General features: G+C 41.9%; 2 protein-coding genes across 3 annotated transcripts; both read right to left on the bottom strand.

Moving 5' to 3' along the window:
* Window positions 1-4,274: 4,274 nt before the first annotated feature.
* Window positions 4,275-5,613, bottom strand: LOC121544313 (somatostatin receptor type 1-like). Its single transcript, XM_041854230.1, has one exon. It carries the CDS (start codon window positions 5,494-5,496, stop codon window positions 4,390-4,392), a length of 1,107 nt encoding a protein of 368 aa, XP_041710164.1. The 5' UTR covers window positions 5,497-5,613; the 3' UTR covers window positions 4,275-4,389.
* Window positions 5,614-12,300: 6,687 nt separating this feature from the next.
* Window positions 12,301-22,150, bottom strand: LOC121544312. Of its 2 annotated transcripts, XM_041854228.2 has the most exons (6): window positions 21,984-22,150; window positions 21,815-21,891; window positions 21,520-21,596; window positions 21,077-21,234; window positions 14,348-14,410; window positions 12,301-13,127 (listed from the first exon to the last, which is right to left on the bottom strand). In XM_041854228.2, the coding sequence occupies exons 1-6, from the start codon at window positions 22,083-22,085 to the stop codon at window positions 12,771-12,773; spliced, it is 834 nt and encodes a 277-aa protein (XP_041710162.1). In that variant the 5' UTR covers window positions 22,086-22,150; the 3' UTR covers window positions 12,301-12,770. The 2 variants fall into 2 exon arrangements, with proteins under 2 accessions (XP_041710162.1, XP_041710163.1); XM_041854229.1 differs by lacking the exon at window positions 12,301-13,127 and having other exon boundaries at window positions 14,233-14,410.
* Between the last annotated feature and the right edge of the window lie 1,009 nt (window positions 22,151-23,159).

Below are 23,159 nucleotides of genomic sequence, written 5' to 3'. Positions count from 1 at the left end.
AATAGTAAAGAGCATAGGCAGCTCATGAGTTTCAAGTTTGGGGAAGCTTACAATTTATCCTACCATTTCTACCGATCTGCGTGCCAGTTATGAATATGTATATATATGAAAATGTTCGTGAAACAGTTTCATTTCAATAATAACGTTTTCGTTTCTCAAAATCATTGTCACGTGGTTAATCATACAAATGTGTAGTAAAATGACACAAATTAAAAGTTACACTTCGACTATGGTGAGAGCACTAGCCTCTGCAATATGGACACATTGATTCACTGTGATCCATTGGCGGCTAAAGAAATGAGAACATATAACTCAGAGACAGCCTATAGGCCAATGCAGCAGTAGGCCTATATGTCCAATCATCAACTAAGTCAAATACATATAGGCCTAAAGCCGACAAATAAAAACAGTAGAAAATATCCTGATAAATGCCGGTTCTTTCAATCACATTAATCTCTCTTCTCCGCCTCCCTTTCTATCTGTCTTGACTATTGCTAGTGAAGTTCAACATCGTATCAAATCATCACATGGTCAAACACTGAGGAACCATCATTCGCAATGGATGTTAAAAAAACCCAGACATTGTTGACTTGTGTGAGGCGAAGAAATAATGAGTTGTGTACGTGGTGAGTTAAGACAATCAGAAATAAGACATTGCCAAATGGGTACTTTCCTACATATGCATGCATTCTGGAGACGCACCATATATTCGCCACACCCCTTCTTCTTGATGGAACATTTTAAATTATACTCAAGACACATTGTTTTCACACATATTTTAGACGCTTTTCACTGACAGCCACTACTCAATCAGCTCGCGCACTACCCAAATTGCAGACTTCCCAAACACACCTGTGATTTGAAACAATACACAGCTATTTTTTTTAAAGAAGCTAGTGATCCTCTGTGTCTAAGTCATGCTCCCTGGTTAAGTATTTTGAATGATTTTATTTAGACAGGAGTAGGCCTAATAATATAATTTTGGCGAAACGTCAATTTACTTTAGGGCAATAAACGTTGCGCCAACTTTTCTTTTCAATTCGCAAGAGGCTGAAACCCAAGAGCTGTATATAATGACGAGATGCTCATGTCTCCGCCCTAACAATGGGAGTCTTTTTCCCAAAGGCAGGAAGGAAGGCGACAACCTTAGGTCTACATGTATTCCCATTAAAACGCATTGGGTTTATACTGGACAGAGTTTGGCGAGAGTAAGCCCTCTTGCTTTGCCTCTTCCTCTCTGCTGAAACTATATCACAGGAGAAAGCATCCGAGCGAGCGAAACAGCGGCCCTCTATATGTAAGCCCATGTATCTGATGCTGTCTGGACAGAAATAGTATGACATGCCATACTCTTTTGAACCAGACAGCATCAGATACATGGTCAACACATGCTGAGACAGAGATGCGCTGTTTCGCTCGTTCGAATGCTTTAACTGAGATTGATGCGTCTTTCTGTCGGCGCGCGTCTCGGTCAAATAAATGATCAATATTTCAATATTTTATTTGGACAGGCAAGGATGTACGGTAGGGCGGGCCAGGCCTCCCCATAACGCCGGCCCTGTTGCTGGCAGCAGTCCAAATTCAAAGTAGACAGCCCTCAGCCCTAAATCCTCAGCCTTTGAATTACGTTTTATATCGTCACATCCGAGTGTACCTTTAAATGTCCCTTGCCCAAGCGAGGCAGAGTGATGATCGGAGAGGCAACGTCCTTGGTGGAAATCTTGAAATTGAGCTTAAAAACAACCAACCTAAAGCTATGAATATGCATAGCAAGCTAACGTAGCTAGCTAACACTCCTGTCAGGTAGCGAGCTAGCAAGCTACAGTTACCCATAGCTGGCTAGGTAGTTTTATAGTTTGGTAATTTATTCCAATACATTTCAGAATTCCCCAAAATATGTTTATGAAGCTAGCTACATTTTATAGGGTCCTCACTACGAGACTAAGCCAATTTGCCAACGCTAAAATCAATGTCATCTATATATTTTTTTTGCAAGCTAGCTTCAGAATTTTGTCTGACATGCCGGAAATGCAGCCTTGTCGATTACATTTTACACTTTGCGGCCACCAGAGTATGACACTTGACTACAGTTTGCATTGAATTGTGATCATATTAACCCCACAAGTGATCATAGTTCTTCACTCGCTCCCTCGAGCTAAATTGAGAGCGGAGTGGGCAACTTTATCGAATTGGACCTCCACTTAAAATGGCAATCAAACTGCATCCAGTTTCGACGGGGATGCCCCCAAGAGAAAGTGGCTAGGGCGAGGGCTGAGGGGGTAAAAAGAATGTGTTTGGAGTGCAGCCTCTGTGTTTCATACATTCAGCCTCTTGTAAATTGAAGGAAATGTATCTCACTGGAGAAAGGCATCCCAGCAAACTAAACAGTGCCCCTAGCAACCTCACTAGCAGAAAGTCTGAGGTGAAATAAATGCTAGCCAGCTAGCTAGCATAAGGTAACGTCTGCTAGCATAGCTAGCTAACCCTCAATTAGCAGGATTAGGGTTAGGGTTAGGGGTCAGAGTTAGAATAGGGGCCAGGGTTAGGATTAGAATAGGGGTTAGGGTCAGAATAGGGGTTAGGGTTATGTTAGGGTCATAGTAGGAGTTAGGGTTAGGGTTAGATTAGGGGTCAATTCTCCACTGTTCCTAAAATACTTTTCATTTTTTTCTTTTCAGATGAGAGTTTACAAGAAAATATCTGATCGTGGTGGCTATGGCGAAGAGGCGCTTCATTGTGCCCTGAATGGTATTGAAATGGGAAGGACATTAAGGCAGCTGCCCATGCTTTTAATGTGCCACCCAAAACCCTGAGGCGCCACCACTGTTATCAAATGTTTAGTGTGTGTGTGTGTAATCAATATTTAATCAGTTATATTCCAATGAATTACAACATTACAAACTATTGAAAACTGTTTGCTCTTGAATTTCATTTTAAAGTCTGCTGGGATTAAAAATATTGCTTTATTCAAATGATAATGAGTTTAGTTTAACTGTAGGCTACATAATGGAGTGTAAGGAAAAGGTAAAAAGAAGAAAGATCATTTATGTGCAGGTGAGGTAAAAAATAGGGACACTTCTGTGAAACCCCATGGCACAAGTTGCCCCCAATAGAATATGTATTTATTTATTTTCTTTTATAGTTTGTTACCCTAAGCATGGCCATCATTGACCTACAATGTTTTCCAAACTTTGCTTTTTTTTGGTCAGCAATTAGACACTGATCTTAGTGGGGCGTCTTACCCCATGTTACCCTACAGGACTTCACCTGACAGATGTTGCACTCTGGGTTTGTAATGAAGCAAATGTGTGTTTGAATTTATTCTGCCACTGTCTTCTTATTGTCTTGGCCTTATGCCTTGACACCATGATATATAGGCCTATGAACTAACAGGTCATAGAGCAAACAACGCAATTATCACAACACTTAGGTAGGCTACTCTATTTTTGCCTAGCAAAACCGGAGAAAATGAAACAAGCGCTTTCTGGTCACTGATCTGGATATGTGAGCCCGTCTTTGCGCGCCAATGCTGATGACTGGTCAACAGTCAAAATGCACAACTTTTTGGTTCTGAAGCATAGATGAGGTGTTTTAGAAACAAACATTTGGTTCAATGCTGTAGGCCTATGTTAGTGACCAGATCGAATAATCAAAGATATTGATATAAAATACAAATGGTAGACTATATGTAGCCTATTTAAATATATATTCCCATTCAGTTTCACACTCGCGACCCCCCAAAACCTTCTCACTGCGCTAGCTCATCCGACCTGTGTTGATTGACAGTTGGTCCAATCAGAGAGAGGGCGGAGTGTGCGTTTCACAAGCCAATATATTTTTTTCAAGTGTGATGCTGTCTCTGGCTGCGTGGAGAGTAGACTAATCCATGGAGACTCACAAAATGAGTGACAAAACGTTAGATAATTTCAAGTAATCAGTCTCAAGTCAAAGTCGAGTCCCGAGTCTTGAGGCTCCAAGTTGAAGTCAAGTCTCAAGTTATTGTATTTTCTATCAAGTCCAGTCTCAGGTCATCATATTTGTGACTCGAGTCAGACTCGAGTCCAAGTCTTGTGACTCGAGTCCACACCTCTGGCTCACAGTGGAAATAATGTCACTACACTGCCAGTCTGTTTCTGCTCTGTATGCTACTTGTCATAATTGGAGGACTATTACGCACAGTGCCACCTGAATCCACATTGCAAAGATACAAACAATAATAAGACATTTTGATTAGTCAACATTTTAATTCAGTTCATATAAATAGTTGCAAGAAAACAAAACTAATAAATACCGAAGTAACAGACTAGTAGGCCTAATGAGCGAAACACTCAGTGGTCACATTTATGATTTTGTTCATAGCGTTTCATCACTTTATGTCCATATGCTAGGCTACAGTGTCGTTGTCCTCGAAGTGCAGATTCCATTTCTATAAGTGCTGTCACATTCCATGTTGTCCGGTTGAAATTCATCCACACTGTAACCACGACTTTTCAGAGCCGTGGCATAGTAATCTATTGATTCCTCCGTTGCATTGTCCATCCACCGCAGGCACAAAATTCTTTGGAACGAACGTTTGAAATTGTCTGATAAAAATCCATACAGTATAGGATTGGCGCAGCTGTTTGCGTACCCCAAAATCACTGCGAGTTGCATGAGTGTTGCGTTATGGTGCTCCACAAAGACATTAACGAGCTGCACAATGTGAAAGGGCATCCAACAGATGACAAACACAGTCACCACCATCAACACCATCAGAGTGATCTTTCTCTCCGACTTCTTACGCTGCTGCCAGCCTGCCTTCATTGCCACCACTCTCATCTTGGCGATGATGAGGATGTAACACATACAGATCGCAATGACTGGGAACAGAAAGCCCATGAGAAAGGCATAAATCACAAACACAGCCATCCACTGGTTCACTGGCTCTGGCATCTGAATGTTGCAAGCGAGCGAACCGTCCAAGTTTGGAACGGTCGTGGAAAATATAATAATGGGCAAAATTACCAGGATAGAAAACATCCAAACCCCAAAGTTGACTATTTTAGCTATTGTGGGTCTCCTGTACCGGGAGGCTTTGATGGGGTGCACAACCGCAATATATCGGTCTATGCTAAGTACAGTTAAGCAGTAAATACTCGTAAACATATTAATAGCGTCAACACTTAGAACAAGTCGGCAGAGAAGGGAGCCGAAAGGCCAGTGATGAAGGAGTGAAGATGTCACCAAGAAGGGGACACTCAGCATAAGTAACTCGTCCGCGATGGCCAAGTTCAGAATGTAAATATTTGTTGCCGTTTTCATTTTGGCATATCTGAAAATGACATAGATAACCATAGAGTTCCCGCATAGTCCGACCAAACAGACAACGGAGTAAATGAAGGAGATGAGGATAGCGCTGCCGTGAGACTCGCTGTACGTTCCGTTCCCAGACGAGTTGTTTATTGGGGAAAACCCGTCCTCCAGTGTTAGATTCCTGAAAGAGCTGTTAAGGAGCATTTTGGCCGTTTTTTCTCTTAAAAAATATCTTAAATAACCCTTCTCAGACAGTGCTACTGTCCAGATAACCCATCTCCTCACCGCAGTTGATCGGTGGTGCAGCGCGCAGACGGTGCGTTTCAGGACCATGGATAGCTACGAATGCTGTAGTCATTTGAGAGACGCAGCTTCAGACGTCGTAAAATGACGTAACGGTGGGTCTAGGCTAGATCCTAATCTATATACACCACTGTAATCTGAAATAGAAATGTCGTTGAACGTCAAAACACACATTCAATTTCAACTGATTGATTGGTAAATTGCTGCAGAGCCTTGTCTTTTGATGACAAAGCACAATAGTTAAATGTTTCCACTAGTTTTCGTCATATCAGCAATTTCACAATTAAATCAAAACACACTCAGCACTATTGAAAATGTATGAGACTAATACAACTGCATACATTGTGTTTTGACATATTGTGATATTTAACAACAATGATGTGTCATCTTCCTTGGATTTTCATCTTAAAATGACAATCAAAAAGCATACCTGGCATGTGTAGGCTACAGAGCACAAATATAGTCTTCATTTTGAAATAGGTGAGCTGTCATACCAACTATAATTATTACAGACGAGAAAATCACAAATAATCTCCACGTCATGGGGGAATGTCACAGATAATTTCAAATAAGCCAGTGTTATTTTTTAATTCATGTTTAATTAATAAAGTCAATGGAAGTGCGTCATACTCAGATCACAGTATGGCCCTCTGGTACACAAACAGATTAGAGACTCACTCTAGAGACGGGGTAGGTAACCCTGATCCTGTAGTGCTGCATGCGCTTCATGCTTTTCCTTAAAACCGACCTGGAAGACCAGGTGTGTTGAATTTAGTCAATCATTGAACTGATCAATTAGCTCAGTGGGTCAGGTGTGGTGCCTAGTTGGAACAGAATCCTGCAGTACTCGCGACACTCCCTGCTCTAGGACTGAAAATCAAAGTAAGTAAATACAGTTTCATGAGGAAAGTTAAATGCAATATCTGTGTTGACAAAGTTATTAGGGTGAGGCACATGGGCTACTAACAGCTTACTACACAACATACACTTAGTATTACTTTCTTAGCTACAGTATACATATCTCCCTGGCATATTACATCATTTATGCAGCAGCATACAATACCTTTTTGGACTCACCTTTTTGTGCTGTGCTCACTTGAACAGGAAGGTGGCACAGCGGTCGTTCGTGGGCAAATTTTGACCTTAAAGTCTGGCATTCTCTGGATTTATGGTGCTTTCAAGACAATTGGGAACTCTGAAAAAACAAGGTCGAATCATAATGATGTCAGTGACCTTCAGGTTGTAGCTTTAGAAAGAGGCACGAGTTCCCGACTTACAATTCCGAGTTGGATGACTGTTCAAAACATATTTTCCCAGTCCGAGCTCTTTTTTTCCCCGAGTTCCCAGTTGTCTTGAACTCACTGAAGTCAGATTTCCCAGTTCCGAGTTAAGTTGTTTTGAGCGCGGCAGAAATCATGCTGGATTGACAGCATGGCCAATGCTGAATGTTTATCATTTTAAGCTTGGAAAAGAGACCCTTGAACCCAGACTTGAGACCACACAGCCACTCCACTGAATAGCAGGCTAGTGATTGCATTGCAATGCTTGCAGTTATCCACTGATTCCTTCCAAACCAATCATTGTTGAATTTGCAATTTCCAACTTGTTGTGTAATGTTTATGTCCAATGGCCAACGAGCACTGATAAGTTTTATCTATAATTTCTCTTCATATGACAAGGATTAAAAAGGATTTGCCAGTAGATTGTCAACTTGATTCATGACTGCTAGCTAAGATTTTGAAAGTATGTTGACATGATCAGTCCAAACAAAGCTACTGTAGATATAACGTGATTTGATGTCATTTTATCTGTGGCCAATGACCTTGAGCCTTCTTAGATGGGCACTGTTAATGTAACTATGGCAGCACCCAAGGGGCTTGAATTTTCGAGCTCTACCCTTAGATTTGGCGGTGATGTAGTGTCCGAATGAGTGTCATGATTTAACTGGATTTGAACCCAAATGCAGCCAACTACACCAAGCCAGAGAAGGTTTAACAGGTTTATTTACAATGGTCAATAGTCCAGGTTCCCAATAATAGGGGAAGAGCAAGTCCAGGTTACAGGAAGGGTAACAGATCCAGGTCAGGGCAGGTGTGGTACCGTAATGTCCTAGTGTCCGTGGTGAGTCCAAAAGGGAGGTCCGGTAGTGGAAAGCAGGATGGTGGTGGCAGGAGTGAAGCGGAGGCAGGAGTCAGGTTCCAATAATATGGTTGTCTTGACTATGATCTGACGATGAGTGGCAAGTTTGACCGGGTCTTAAAGGCTGAGGTGATTATGGTGAATGAGCTGCAGCTGGAACCCTGACTCCCGCACACCAGACTTCACTCCTGCAATCAAGGACAAACAGAGGGGAGGGGAAGAGCAGAGAGAGAGCTACCTAGCAGCAGTAGGCCTAACAATGAGTGACAGAACACTGAGCCAATCACGGCGCAACTAGAGAACATTACCACCCCCTACGCTCCGTATTTTCCGCTGGCTGCCCCACCACCACAGAAAGCACTGAGCTAGGCTGAAACACGTGCTGCCTTACTCAAGAAAGCAAAAAAAGAGACCATGTTTGTATGCGGCTTTATTAACTCAATGATTGATTTATTTTTACATTGTTTGCAAACTGATATGTGACATGTATTAATGCCAAAATTACATGCAAAACAGGCAATACGTTTTAGTACCTGCCCTGAATGACGGGTCGCCAGTGAGAAACACACTGCATTCAGTTGGGTCAGCCATATCATTTTTGCTAGCATTGTTCTCAGAGAATGACTGCATGATTGCCCTTGAAATGCAACAAGCAGCGCACACATACTGTCTCAGTATGTGAGTGGAACAGACTCCTATCTCTCGCTCCCTCCTGGATGCACGCCGGTTCATTTGGCAGGTGTTTTTCATACTCCATAGGCCTCCTACTCATCTCTCTAGCTCATGTTTTATGATGACTGACTCAGCTGATTTGGATGGGCAAGAAAGAAACCAGTTATTTCACTGGGAAAGAGCTCCAAAGCCAATGAAATACAATGTGTTTGTTTGTTGGGATACTGTGTATGCTGAGACAAAATGGTCTCTCTCTGATTCAATCACTGTCACTGCAAGCTTTTTCCAACTACTCAATGGGGATTAATGAAGTTAGATATTGAACTTGGCACGAAGCAATATCTATTTTTTCAAGCAGTATATCAGCTATAAGTGTTTTTTCAAAACACCCACAGTAAATGCACCTGCACTTAAGACAGGATTGCACATCAAACATGACTCTTGAAACACTCAAATGCAATGTCATGGAAGTTACATTAAACATGTAACAAAAAAATACAAAAAATAAAGATTCCTATGCACAATATCACAAAGTATCCATTTTGATTGACAGCATATCTTTACTGTCAACCATAACCAGTAGGTCTGAACCTGTCGTGTAGTGATTTAACAGGCCTAAACAAATCAAGTACTTAATACAAAAAACATTGATTTGATTTGAGTAGCGTCATATGGAGACAGACGGTACAGTACCACTACTATGGGGATGGCTCATCTCAGCCCTCCAGTGACTCTTTGAGTTCCACTGCTGTTCTGTAGTCTTCCACCGCTTTGTCAGTCAAGCCCATGTGGCCTCTGACATCAGCACGGAGCTTGCAGACCAGGGCATCGTTGGGCTGGAGGAGAAGAGCTAGGGAACACACACACACAGTAAAACCAAGCCCAGACAGTTTGAGGCTGTCTATTCATAGCTAACTATAGTTTTTAAAGTCATAACACTTGAATTCTCCACATACACCTTATGAATTGAATGGTCTTGGTCTATGCTAAAACAAACAATCAATTTAAAGATTTGATTGAGTTCCATGCAATCCCACTATCAACAATACAATCAAGTCAACAAGTATGCAACAGCACCTACAAAAACATTATTTTATTAAATCAGTGGAACTGAATTAAAATAAATGTATGAAATAATGGTATCAGAGACCCAACAGCAGTGTGTGAAACATAGCAGCCCTGCTGACAGAACAACAGGGCGGCTGTCATAGCACCCAGCCGGCCGGGTCACATTCATCACCCAGGTTTAATTAAAATCCTTGGCCACAATTGCTGAATCTAATCTGGCAGGCCAATCACAAGTCATTAGGGAAATAAGACCCATTGGCTCAGTTGGCTGGAGCATGGAGCCTGCAATGGCAGAGGTTGTGGGTTTGATTCATTACCACATGGCCTGCAACACAACACAATGCACTGAACCACATATCCTTGATTTAACAGGCCTAAACACATCAAGTACTTAATACAAAAAACATTTTACACTACAGCACAATACAACCATCTGACCTTGTAACTTGTTATGACAAATCTCTGTACAATATCTGGTACACATTGGACTAAGAAACTACTCAACAGTGAACACATTGAGTAGCAACTCGCATGCCCCGCCCACCTGAGGAGCTCCTCTCCCTTTCAGACATTTATTTGGGTGCAAAATCCACTTGTCACTTAAATCTCGCTGGATTGATTGCTTTCATTTTACTCTCGACTATTTTCCACTCATGCATATGCAATTATTTTTTTCGCTAACGTAAACGTTTGTAATGACTTGTCAAACACACTCCAGTAATGGCTGAAATGGCCTCAATGGAATACATTGGCTTTCCGTTGCATCTATAAAAACGCTTATGCTCAGTCTGGATTTAACGCACCATCTCGACAGTTACATCACAAGAAAGAGACAAAGATAACTTTATTTTGGTGGGTGTTTGATTTTTCGTGCAATTGAAAAAATATATGATTTAATACAGTTGAAATGTTTACAAATTAGATGCACTGAAATAAAAGCAACTTCTGAAAATCACACTTGGATTATAGTGATATTATGTCTGATCTCGCAAACAATGTAAAGTATATATAGATAGGTATAATCTAGAGCCAAGCAATTTATTTTAAATGTATGGGTATCCTTCCCTTGACACACTTGTTGAATTTTGCAACAGAATGTGACAACAGTAATTACAGTTTTTTCCAACTGCTTACACACAAACTCTTTTCATGTCACACGATTTTTGAAACCTCTCACTCAAAGTGCAAAACTTCACACCAAATCTCCAAAACCATAAGCTATTTCTCAGCCTTTGACTCAGTTGTCAATTGCATAAAACACTTTTTTCAAAACAAAAAACACAATTCTCTACCTAAAACACAAAAATCTAACAGGAAGTGACTTGCTTTCCTTTTCCAAACTCAACCAATCAAAATGCTACACTTATTCACCAGGTCACACATACACACTCCTCACATGTGCAAACACTAATTGCTTAACTGATCACTAACCAATCACTGCTTTACTGTAGTATAGGCCTATAAATAGGTCAAAGGTCAGATTACCTGTTTTGAACAATGGATGCCAACAATGGACAGAGAGCAAGAGGAGTAGGAGGGAGAGGCAGGGGACAACAACGAGGACAAATTCAAAGACGAAGAGTTGGAAGAGGAAGAGGAAGACGAGGGCAAAGAAGAGAAGGAAGGAGAGCCATCTCTGATGAGATTAGGGCAACACTTGTTGATCATGTGATCAACCACGGTTTGACCATGAGAGAGGCTGGATTGAGAGTAACTCTAAGCCATCCATTTACTGCACTGCATTGAATGAATGAGGTTGGTTATCATGCTGTACTAAAATTTTTGTACATTGTTTACAGTTCCTATGCTGAACACCTACTGTGTTTGAGTTCTGTACAGAGTGGAAAGGCAAAGACATCATGGAGGACGAGGACGCTTGTTTACAGATGTACAAGAGACTGCAATTATAAATATGGTTTTGGCCAACAATGCAATTAGGATTCGAGAGATAAGAGAGCATATCTTGAATAATGACACCATATTTAGCAACATCAATGCTGTAAGCCTGTCGACCATACAACGCATCCTTCAACGGCACCAAGTGACGATGAAACAACTTTACAAGGTGCCATTTGAGAGAAACTGACAGTCAAGAATCTGCGACATTACTTTGTAGAGGTATGTATGCAACACTACTTCCAGTACTTCAGACATACCATATTTACTCATCTGTATATCCTTTTGTCTGTTACAGAGAGTATTGGAGATGGATGCCCATGTAATTCGCCATTAATTTATTTATGTGGATGAGGTTGGCTTCAACCTCACCAAAACCAGGCGCTGCGGAAGAAATGTAATAGGACAGAGGGCAATTACCAACGTCCCTGGACAGCATGGGGGTAATATAACTGTGTGCTGCCATCACTCAAAACGGGGTCCTCCATCACAATGCCACACTGGGTCCGTACAACACCGGCCATATGCTCACTTTTCTGGATGCAATTTACACAATGCTTGTCCCTGATCCAGATCAGGAGCCTGCTAGATTTGTGGTTATATGGGACAATGTTAGTTTTCACCGGGCTGTTCTGGTCCAAAACTGGTTTTCCACCCATCCACAATTTGTAGTTTTGTACCTACCCCCATATTCACCTTTTCTAAATCCCATAGAGGAATTCTGGTAAGTGTATGATCGCCAACCCTATGCCCGCATGCCGCTTCTCCAGGCAATGGAGGACGCATGTGGGGACATAGAGGTTGCCTCTGTCCAAGGTTGGATACGCCATGCTAGGAGATACTTCCCTCGATGTTTGGCAAGAGAAAACGTATCTTGTGATATGGATGAAGTATTGTGGCCAGACCCAGCCCGGAGAAGAGATGAAGCGTAGCTCAGCACTGGTGACTGCCCCCCCTACCAATTCCTGGATGTTTTAAATAGAAAGTTGCCTGGTTTCGTTTTTACCTAAATGCAGCAAATACATATCTTAGCAACAGGATGGGAGTGAATACAAGCCTGAGTACAAAAAAGATAATGGATACAATGTGGAGACTATTTTATTCACATAAATATGTCTGACCAGGTTGAATTAATGTCAATCCACCCCCTCGTTGCCCTATCAAGAACAGCACAAGAGCCAGAAGTGGTCTGCTCTTCAATGCTCAACAATATGACAATTAACTAATTAATTAATTCACAATGTAGCTGCAGTAGATGACTCATAAGTGAGGATACACACATTACACAATACACTTGGTTTTGAAGGACATTGATAAAAATAATTTCAGTTCCCTATTAGCATCACAGGAAAGACCCAGTAGAAGCATAAGAGGACCATCCTCTGTTCTCCAAGTAGATTCTAATCTGAATAACATGTTTGCAGAGCTGTGTATACCAGGTAGTTGAGGGTCAGGATTCTGGGTTGTGCTTGAGTCAAAATTAAGGGTTGGGGTTGAACCGGGAGGGCAGATGGATGTGTGCGTTGGAGCAGACAGGGTTTCGGTGCAGGACAGACAGGAAGTCTCTCTGAGCCCGTTTGGTAGCCTGCGCGTGGCCGTAGTCCATGCAGGTGTTGCCCCGTCCCACATAGGCATCTAGGAAGCTGCATGGCCTGGCGGTAGGCTTCTACTGGCTTCTGGAGCTGACCCAGCCTGGAGGACACACACCCGTCCCACACGCACATGCCGGCATGCACGCAGACACACACGTATGCACACTGACAGACACACACACACAGGCTATAGAGTTCATAATAAGATGTTATTTTGTCCTAAAATCCATTCACATAGATGGTTGGTGAAGTTTATTTTCTAACTGGGCACATTTAAAGATCCTGTAAAACACTGTTTTGTTCAGGATAGCAACAACCACTACTCTACTCCAAGTGCATTAACACTCCTCTCCAAATGACCAGAGTTTTCAAAGGAGTTGCTGTATCCCAGTATATGTGTTCTGGGCCAATACCATTATAATCCCCCCTCCTAAAAAGAGGGAAGGACACTGTCAGGAAGGATCACAACCTTTAGATCACGTGTCAAACTCATTCCACGGAGGGCAGAGAGTCTGTGGGTTTTCACTCCTCCCTTGTACTTGATTGATGAATTAAGGTCACTAACTAGTAAGGAACTCCCCTCACCACGTTGTCTAGGTCTTAATTGAAAGGATAAACCAAAAACCAGCAGACACTCGGCCCTCCGTGGAATGAGTTTGACACCCCTGCTTTAGAGCATGTCTAAATTACCTATTTTTCTCTGAAAACCCACTTTTTTTTTCTCCGCAGCTCTCTGAGAGGAAAACTTTATCTCGGCATGTAAAAATGGTTTTGAACATTTCCACAGCAATGTGAAAGATGTTAAAAGGTCCCATAGGATTTCTCTGTAAGAAGCGTTCCAAAAAGGCTTTCTGATTTATTATTCTATGTGCTGTACACAGGGAGAGTACAGAGACAGTCTGAAAGGTTTCTACTGTTCCCAACACAGGTAGTCTGATTAAAATGTGTCGAACAGTAAGATGAGTGTCTTAAGGATTTGTGATACAAGGATTTGGCCCGCGGGTCAATGTTGTAACACTACACTGATTTCCTCATCTTCTGAACCGATCATGACCACATTAGAACAATAACCATCACAGTTAATTGAAATCATCAATCATTCTTCATAAAAGGTCATGCAGTGTTTATGGTCTTCAGACAAAACGCAAATATTAATTCACTATTAATGGCAGCATAAATTGGATTACCCAACTGGAAATTATGAATACCATGAAAATAATAATGAATAGCATGGTTTGGATAACAATTTGAGATAGTACATGGAATTTACTATCAAACCCTGAATGTAGAGATGCTTTTGAAGAATAACATGTTATTGCGTGGTAAGAACTGTTAGACGTGATAGGGTGTCAGGGTGTCTATAGCGAGTGTGTGGGGGGAGAGACCTGTGATGGTAGACTCCTAGGGCATCGTAGATGGTGACTTCTCAAGGAGGCAACTTTGAAATCCTGCAGAAGAAAGACCGTAACGTTACACCACAACAACTTCACTGAAGACACCATGGATGAAGTGATACAGTATCATGAGTGGTGCTACTGAACACATTACTATGTGACATTGTTATGGTACTGTATCACTATATGAATATGGTACTCCCTGTATATAGCCATGTTATGTTTTTACTAATTATTGTTATTCATTATTCACTATTACATTTTTTATTTTACCTTTTATTTTATTTTTTTCTGCACTGTCGGAAAAAGGACACCTAAGTCAGCATTTCACTGTTAGTCTACACATGTTGTTTACGAAGCATGTGACAAATCAAATTTGATTTGATTTGTAAAACAGAGATATGCAGTCAACAACAACCCTGCTTGTGATGAATAATTGAAGAATGTGAGAACTCATCGCCTGGGGCGAATACATACAACCTAGCTCTCTATCCACCATGTCCTAACACATACAACCTAGCTCTCTATCCACCATGTCCTAACACATACAACCTAGCTCTCTATCTATCCACCATGTCCTAACACATACAACCTAGCTCTCTATCTATCCACCATGTCCTAACACATACAACCTAGCTCTCTATCTATCCACCATGTCCTAACACATACAACCTAGCTCTCTATCTATCCACCATGTCCTAACACATACAACCTAGCTCTCTATCTATCCATGGTGTCCTAACACATACAACCTAGCTCTCTATCCACCATGTCCTAACACATACAACCTAGCTCTCTATCTATCCACCATGTCCTAACACATACAACCTAGCTCTCTATCTATCCATGGTGTCCTAACACATACAACCTAGCTCTCTATCCACCATGTCCTAACACATACAACCTAGCTCTCTATCTATCCATGGTGTCCTAACACATACAACCTAGCTCTCTATCCACCATGTCCTAACACATACAACCTAGCTCTCTATCTATCCATGGTGTCCTAACACATACAACCTAGCTCTCTATCTACCCACCATGTCCTAACACATACAACCTAGCTCTCTATCCACCATGTCCTAACACATACAACCTAGCTCTCTATCTATCCATGGTGTCCTAACACATACAACCTAGCTCTCTATCTATCCATGGTGTCCTAACACATACAACCTAGCTCTCTATCCACCATGTCCTAACACATACAACCTAGCTCTCTATCCACCATGTCCTAACACACACAGTGGCTTGCGAATGTATTCACCCCCCCATGGTATTTTTCCTATTTTGTTGCCTTACAACCTGGAATTAAAACTGATTTTTGGGGGGTTTGTTTCATTTGATTTACACAACATGCCTACCACTTTGAAGATGCAAAATATTTTTGTGTGTGAAACAAACAAGCAATAAGACCAAAAAACAGAAAACTTGAGCGTGCATAACTATTCACCCCCCCCAAAGTCAATACTTTGTAGAGCCACCTTTTGCAGCAATTACAGCTGAAAGTCTCTTGGAGTATGTCTCTATAAGCTTGGCACATCTAGCCACTGAGATTCTTCGTTCAAATATTTTTTATTGAACACACACAAGAATGGTGTATAGGTATGAAAGACACGTGTCTCCAGTTCTACCAATTTTCTTCTGTTTTGCCTACTCTTGGCAGTCTGAAAGGAGATGATACAGCCTCTCAAATACGCCTTCAGCGTTTCCCACAATAATGCTGGGGAAGTCTCTGTGTTGTCGTTGGTATCAAAGAAAAATGTAATTTGGTCTTTAAGATGTTGGTTATGTGAGGAGTTGAGGATTCAACCTCCAGACCCTCTCGTTTGGTACGATGTCACCCAATCTCAGGGAGAAGGTGAGTGGACTGTGGTCAGAGATTATAATATCATGATGGTCCTCTGTAGCTCAGCTGGTAGAGCACGGCGCTTGTAACGCCAAGGTAGTGGGTTCGATCCCCGGGACCACCCATACACAAAAATGTATGCACGCATGACTGTAAGTCGCTTTGGATAAAAGCGTCTGCTAAATGGCATATTATTATGATATCTCACATTACAGGTATAGGGGAGTAGTTTAGCATCAACCAAAAAGTAGTCAATTCGAGTATATACATTGTGAACATGAGAGTAAAAGGAGTATTCCCTACCCGTAGGATTAGAGATCCTCCATATATCAAATAAGTTTGATTTTTTTATGTAGGTATTCAAGAATTCGCTTAAATAGGAGGTAGGGGTTCGCCGGGTAGAGGATCTATCCAAATATTGGTCTAGTACACAGTTAAGGTCCCCTCCAATGACCAGATTAGTATGGGAGATATCTGGAATCAGGGCAAGGACTCTTGAAAAAAGAGGGGTTATCAATGTTTGGCCCATAGATATTTAGTAGAGTTACAGAAGTAGAGTGGATCTCTCCTATTACGATCACATAACGACCCTCTTTATCCACAATAGTGGTTTTATGTAGAAAGGGAATTCCTTTCCGTACCAGAATCGCTGTGCCTCTCGTTTTGGCAGAGAAGTTAGAATGATACACTTGCCCCACCCACTTACATTTAAGTCTGTTATGAGAATTGTTTTTCAGATGGGTTTCTTGCAAAAATATAATATCAGACGAAAGTGCTTTCAAGTGGGCTAGGACCTTGCCTCTCTTAATTGGTTCGTTTAAACCCTTGACATTCCAGGAAGTGAATGTAAGCCCCGCCCTCCTCTCAATTGTAGTTCCTATGGTGGCCTGCATAACATGTAACTCACTAAAAAGGTAAGAAAGCGCACCAAACCATCACGATCATCATATGTAGCACCTACACCCGAGCAGTATCCAACCCACCCCTCCCCCCCCGCAAGCACCTTTACTCTCCACCCTGTTCCCCTACTTTCCCCAACCTTTACCCCCCCATCAACCCACATTTAACAGGCATACACAAATAGGACAGAAAAAAATATGAAAATAAAAATAACAAACACATTGTCTGGCTGATGCCAAAAAAGCACTGCGCGACCTCGAACAAGAGGTAAAACAAAAATAAAATCCGAACTATACGTTCACCTCTCACTATCCTAGAACTTCTACTAACATATGAACTGAGGAGGCTCCCGCGCTTACAGTGTTCAATTAGCATCTAATAAACCTAAACAGAATAAATTGCAACTTAAACATATTGCGCACTTAAGGTTCATCTTGGGTCAATCCCTGAGATAAGCAAGATGTATCATCACAAGATTCTGTTGCTAAGCAATGTCGGTCTAAACATAAACCATCAGTAACCGACATAGACAGCAGTACAGTTACATATTGTGGGCTAGGAGATGGGAACAAGGATTTTGATAAATTGAACGTACCCCCCAATAAAAAACAAATAAACAAATAAAATAAATAATAATAAATAATTAAAAAAAAAAAAAAAAAGTGATTTATATATACATGTGCACACATACACACACACATATACCCATCCACACACACACATACATACATGTGCATACCTACATACACACACACACCTACATACACATACACGTGCGTATATATATACGCACACACACACACACATATACACACGTACACATACACACATATATACATACACACACACATACATACATACACACACACACCTACATACACATACAAACACATGTATACATACACATACAAACAATATACATATAAAATAAATATTCTTAAATATATACAGATACATACACACACATACACATACATACATCCATACACACACATCTACATACACAAACATTCATACCCCAGAATAATAATCTATACTAATTTAAAATATACACATACATAATACTAAAATGCTAAGAGAAAATAATAATAAAGTACAAATAATAATTATTATATGTACGCACACCTACACAGACACAAGCACCACGGAGGGCTGGTGGGAATCATATCGTGAGAGCGGGCCAGGCTATGACAAAGGCAGAACAGCACAAAGCATCAACTTGCTATCCAGGTGTCTGCTTCTGCCCCTTCCCAACCATCACCCCCAGACCCCTGCAAGCAATAAATACATGGTATGGTAATAGGAATAATGGTATGGGGGAATATAAGTATATCCATCCGAAAGTGTCAATGATCCGACCTGGAATGCCCCCCAAACAGGCATCGCTCTAAACCCAGTCGGAATGAAAGTGAAATTAACGTTAAATGAGAGCTCTGACCGCCCTCCATTGGTCAGCTCAGCGTATTACATGTTCGGTAGCCCTTGCTGAGACCGTTTAATACGGTTTCACCCGTTATGGTATAGTATGGATTCGAGTCCATGAGCAGAACCTAACACACAATGACAAGGCACTCTAACCTGTACGGGGGATTGGCGTATATTCCCGGATAAACTTCTCTGCGTCCAAAACCGAGGAGAGCCAAATCTGCAAAGCAACCGTTCGAACGGTGCTCTCGATTTTAGTGTCCAGTTCAGCAATAGTAGCCTTAAGATCCTCCGCTATTGCAACACGTAGTTCTCCCAAAGCCCGGGTAAATTCTGTAAGTGTCACGTTGTTACCTGTGCCTTCCGCAATGTCTGTCTCGTTGTTTGGTGGGGAGTAGGCCTCCGATGTGGATTTATTGTCCTTTGGTCGCTTATTACTCGGCATTTTCACATAGAAAGTTATAATATTGTATTAGAAAGAAACGTTTGTTGTAAGTGCCATAAAGTAAGTTAGATTAGATTATTTCGCAAAAAAGTTGCAGGAGCCTCTCACACACAGCCGTTCATTTACATTTTTACATTTTTAGTCATTTAGCAGACGCTCTTATCCAGAGCGACTTACAGTTAGTGAATACATTTTTTTTTTTTTTATACTGGCCCCCCGTGGGAATCGAACCCACAACCCTGGCGTTGCAAACGCCATTCTCTATCAACTGAGCTACATCCCTGCCGGCCATTCCCTCCCCTACCCTGGACGACGCTGGGCCAATTGTGCGCCGCCCATGAGTCTCCCGGTCGCGGCCGGCTGCGACAGAGCCTGGATTCGAACCAGGATCTCTAGTAGCACAGTTAGCACTGCGATGCAGTGCCTTAGACCACTGCGCCACTCAGGAGTAGACTCAACATGCTAGCTCCGCCCACCCCCACTGAGATTCTTGCCTATTCTTCAAGTCAAAACTGCTCCAGCTCCATCAAGCTGGATGGGTTCCGCTGGTGTACAGCAATCTTTAAGTCATACCACAGATTCTCAATTGGATTGAGGTCTGGCCTTTGACTAGGCCATTCCAAGACATTGAAATGTTTCCCCTTAAACCACCCGAGTGTTGCTTTAGCAGTATGCTTAGGGTCATTGTCCTGCTGGAAGGTGAACCTCCGTCCCAGTCTCAAATCTCTGGAAGACTGAAACAGGTTTCCCTCAAGAATTTCCCTGTATTTAGCGCCATCCATCATTCCTTCAATTCTGACCAGTTTCCCAGTCCCTGCCGATGAAAAAGATCCCCACAGCATGATGCTGCACCACCATACTTCACTGTGGGGATGGTGTTCTCAGGGTGATGAGAGGTGTTGGGTTTGCGCCAGACATAGCGTTTTCCTTGATGGAAAAAAAGCTCAATTTTAGTCTCATCTGACCAGTATACCTTCTTCCATATGTTTGGGGAGTCTCCCACATGCCTTTTTGCGAACACCAAATGTGTTAGCTTATTTTTTTCTTTAAGCAATGGCTTTTTTCTGGCCACTCTTCCATAAAGCCCAGCACTGTGGAGTGTATGCCTTAAAGTGGTCCTATGGACAGATACTCCAATCTCTGCTGTGGAGCTTTGCAGCTCCTTCAGGGTTATCTTTGGTCTCTTTGTTGCCTCTCTGATTAATGCCCTCCTTGCCTGGTCTGTGAGTTTTGGTGGGCGGCCTTCTCTTGGCAGGTTTGTTGTGGTGCCATATTCTTTCCATTTTTTAATAATGGATTTAATGGTGCTCCGTGGGATGTTCAAAGTTTCAGATATTTTTTTATAACCCAACCCTGATCTGTACTTCTCCACAACTTTGTCCCTGACCTGTTTGGAGAGCTCCTTGGTCTTCGTGGTGCCCCTTGCTTAGTGGTGTTGCAGACTCTGGGGCCTTTCAGAACAGGTGTGTATATATACTGAGATCATGTGACAGATCATGTGACACTTAGAATGCACACAGGTGGACTTTATTTAACTAATTATGTGACTTCTGAAGGTAATTGGTCGCACCAGATCTTATTTAGGGGCTTCATAGCAAAGGGGGTGAATACAAATGCACCCACCACTTTTCCCTTATTTATTTATTTCATTTCACTTCACCAATCTTTGGACATGAAATCCATTTCAATTACAGGTTGTAATGCAACAAAATAGGAAAAAACGTCAAGGGGGATGAATACTTCTGCAAGGCACTGTATCTCAGTCATAGTAAGTTCATTTTTTCCTCAATAAAGTAGCTGTCAGCAAAGTCATTGCTTGTAGAAAAAAAGTCAAGCGTGACTGTTAGTTAATGCAGGGTTTCCCAAACTCTGTCCTGGGGCCACCCCTGGGTGCACGTTTTGGTTTTTGCCCTAGCACTACACAGCTGATTCAGATACCCAACTCATCATCAAGCTTTGATTATTTGAATCAGTTGTGTAGTGCTAGGGCCAAAACCAAAACGTGCACCCAGGCGGGCCCCCAGGTCCGAGTTTGGGAAACCCTGAGTTAATGGATGAAACATGTCAAGGTATGGTAACCCATAACATAGCAACAACCTACCATGAACTTGCTTGCCTTCATCTGGGTCTTGCCCAGCAGAATGAGGATGGGAGGTGAGGGTCGGTTGTTGGTGGCTGCCTCTAGACAGGCAATGGCTTTGGCATCATTCCCCAGGAAAGACTGGACTGCAGCCTGCTGGATAGGACATGACCCTAGAGCTGGTGGTGGGGAAGGGCCAATATAAATATCACAGTCTGTTTGGAATGGTCTGTATAAGACAGTTGTTGAGTCCTAAATGGCACCCTATTCACTATACTGTATTGCAATACTTTTGACCAGAGCCCTGTGGGCTCTGATCAAAAGTAGTGGACTATGTAGGGATTAGGATATCATTTTGGACACACAAAGTGAGTTCTGCCATATAGCATCGGTCTGTGAGATAGCAATGGCTTGTCAGTCAGGGAGATCATATTGTGCTTCCTTTATGCATAGAATCTTTGTACCTTTGTTCATCTCAGCAGCGTATTTGATACAGAATCTGGTCAGGTCAAACTGTTCCATGTCACACAGATACTGTCCTCTGGAACAGAGCAAGAGCATGTAGAACTGTTAATACATAGGACTGTTACTGTATTCTAAAATAATGGTTGAAGTCACTCCTATAGACTTACAGTAAACTCAAGCCTGATACAGTATCTTACCTGAGAAATGTAACATTTATACAGCAAAACGACACCTGTAAGTCAAGGACAAAAGCTTTTATGTATGTGACAGAAAGGTAATGGTAAGCCCCTTTACCTCATGATATAGAAGTGTTGTGCACCTGGCTTCATGTGAGTGGCCCATGTAAGATTTGCTCTCTTCAGATCATTGACCTGTTTAGATCAAAAATAAGATAAGAACTATAAATATAAAATAAGTTTATAAATCAAAAAACTAAAAATCATGGTGACGGCATCGTGCTTACATTGCGATAGGCTTGGGCCCGGCAGATGTATCCTCTGATGTAGGTGGGGTCCACCCTTAAGGCATTGCTGAACATTCTGGTGGCTTCATAATTCTGACCCATATTCAGCAGGGTGGGAAATTAACACCAGCCAAATGCTGGTAGATTTTGGCATTGGCTGGTACATGTGTGTGTGTATACAGTGGGGGAAAAAGTATTTAGTCAGCCACCAATTGTGCAAGTTCTCCCACTTAAAAAGATGAGAGAGGCCTGTAATTTTCATCATAGGTACACGTCAACTATGACAGACAAATTGAGGAAAAAAAATCCAGAAAATCACATTGTAGGATTTTTAATGAATTTATTTGCAAATTATGGTGGAAAATAAGTATTTGGTCACCTACAAACAAGCAAGATTTCTGGCTCTCACAGACCTGTAACTTCTTCTTTAAGAGGCTCCTCTGTCCTCCACTCGTTACCTGTATTAATGGCACCTGTTTGAACTTGTTATCAGTATAAAAGACACCTGTCCACAACCTCAAACAGTCACACTCCAAACTCCACTATGGCCAAGACCAAAGAGCTGTCAAAGGACACCAGAAACAAAATTGTAGACCTGCACCAGGCTGGGAAGACTGAATCTGCAATAGGTAAGCAGCTTGGTTTGAAGAAATCAACTGTGGGAGCAATTATTAGGAAATGGAAGACATACAAGATCACTGATAATCTCCCTCGATCTGGGGCTCCACGCAAGATCTCACCCCGTGGGGTCAAAATGATCACAAGAACGTTGAGCAAAAATCCCAGAACCACACGGGGGGACCTAGTGAATGACCTGCAGAGAGCTGGGACCAAAGTAACAAAGCCTACCATCAGTAACACACTACGCCGCCAGGGACTCAAATCCTGCAGTGCCAGACGTGTCCCCCTGCTTAAGCCAGTACATGTCCAGGCCCGTCTGAAGTTTGCTAGAGTGCATTTGGATGATCCAGAAGAGGATTGGGAGAATGTCAGATGAAATCAAAATATAACTTTTTGGTAAAAACTCAACTCGTCGTGTTTGGAGGACAAAGAATGCTGAGTTGCATCCAAAGAACACCATACCTCTGTGAAGCATGGGGGTGGAAACATAATGCTTTGGGGCTGTTTTTCTGCAAAGGGACCAGGACGACTGATCCGTGTAAAGGAAAGAATGAA

This window comes from Coregonus clupeaformis, chromosome 29 (genome assembly GCF_020615455.1).
Source record: "Coregonus clupeaformis isolate EN_2021a chromosome 29, ASM2061545v1, whole genome shotgun sequence".
Taxonomy (NCBI): domain Eukaryota; kingdom Metazoa; phylum Chordata; class Actinopteri; order Salmoniformes; family Salmonidae; genus Coregonus; species Coregonus clupeaformis.
The sequence above is the reverse complement of the archived record's forward strand: the minus strand, read 5'-3'. Positions and strand labels throughout refer to the sequence as shown.

Excerpts from the sequence above, each read along its gene's own strand:
- LOC121544313 (XM_041854230.1), bottom strand. The coding sequence starts at position 5,496 with ATGCTCCTTAACAGCTCTTTCAGGAATCTAACACTGGAGGACGGGTTT.
- LOC121544312 (XM_041854228.2), bottom strand. The coding sequence starts at position 22,085 with ATGGGTCAGAATTATGAAGCCACCAGAATGTTCAGCAATGCCTTAAGG. Across the intron at positions 21,892-21,983 it reads GGGCCCAAGCCTATCGCAAT|GTCAATGATCTGAAGAGAGC; the intron begins GTAAGCACGATG and ends TGATCTAAACAG. Across the intron at positions 21,235-21,519 it reads CGCTGCTGAGATGAACAAAG|CTCTAGGGTCATGTCCTATC; the intron begins GTACAAAGATTC and ends CCCCACCACCAG.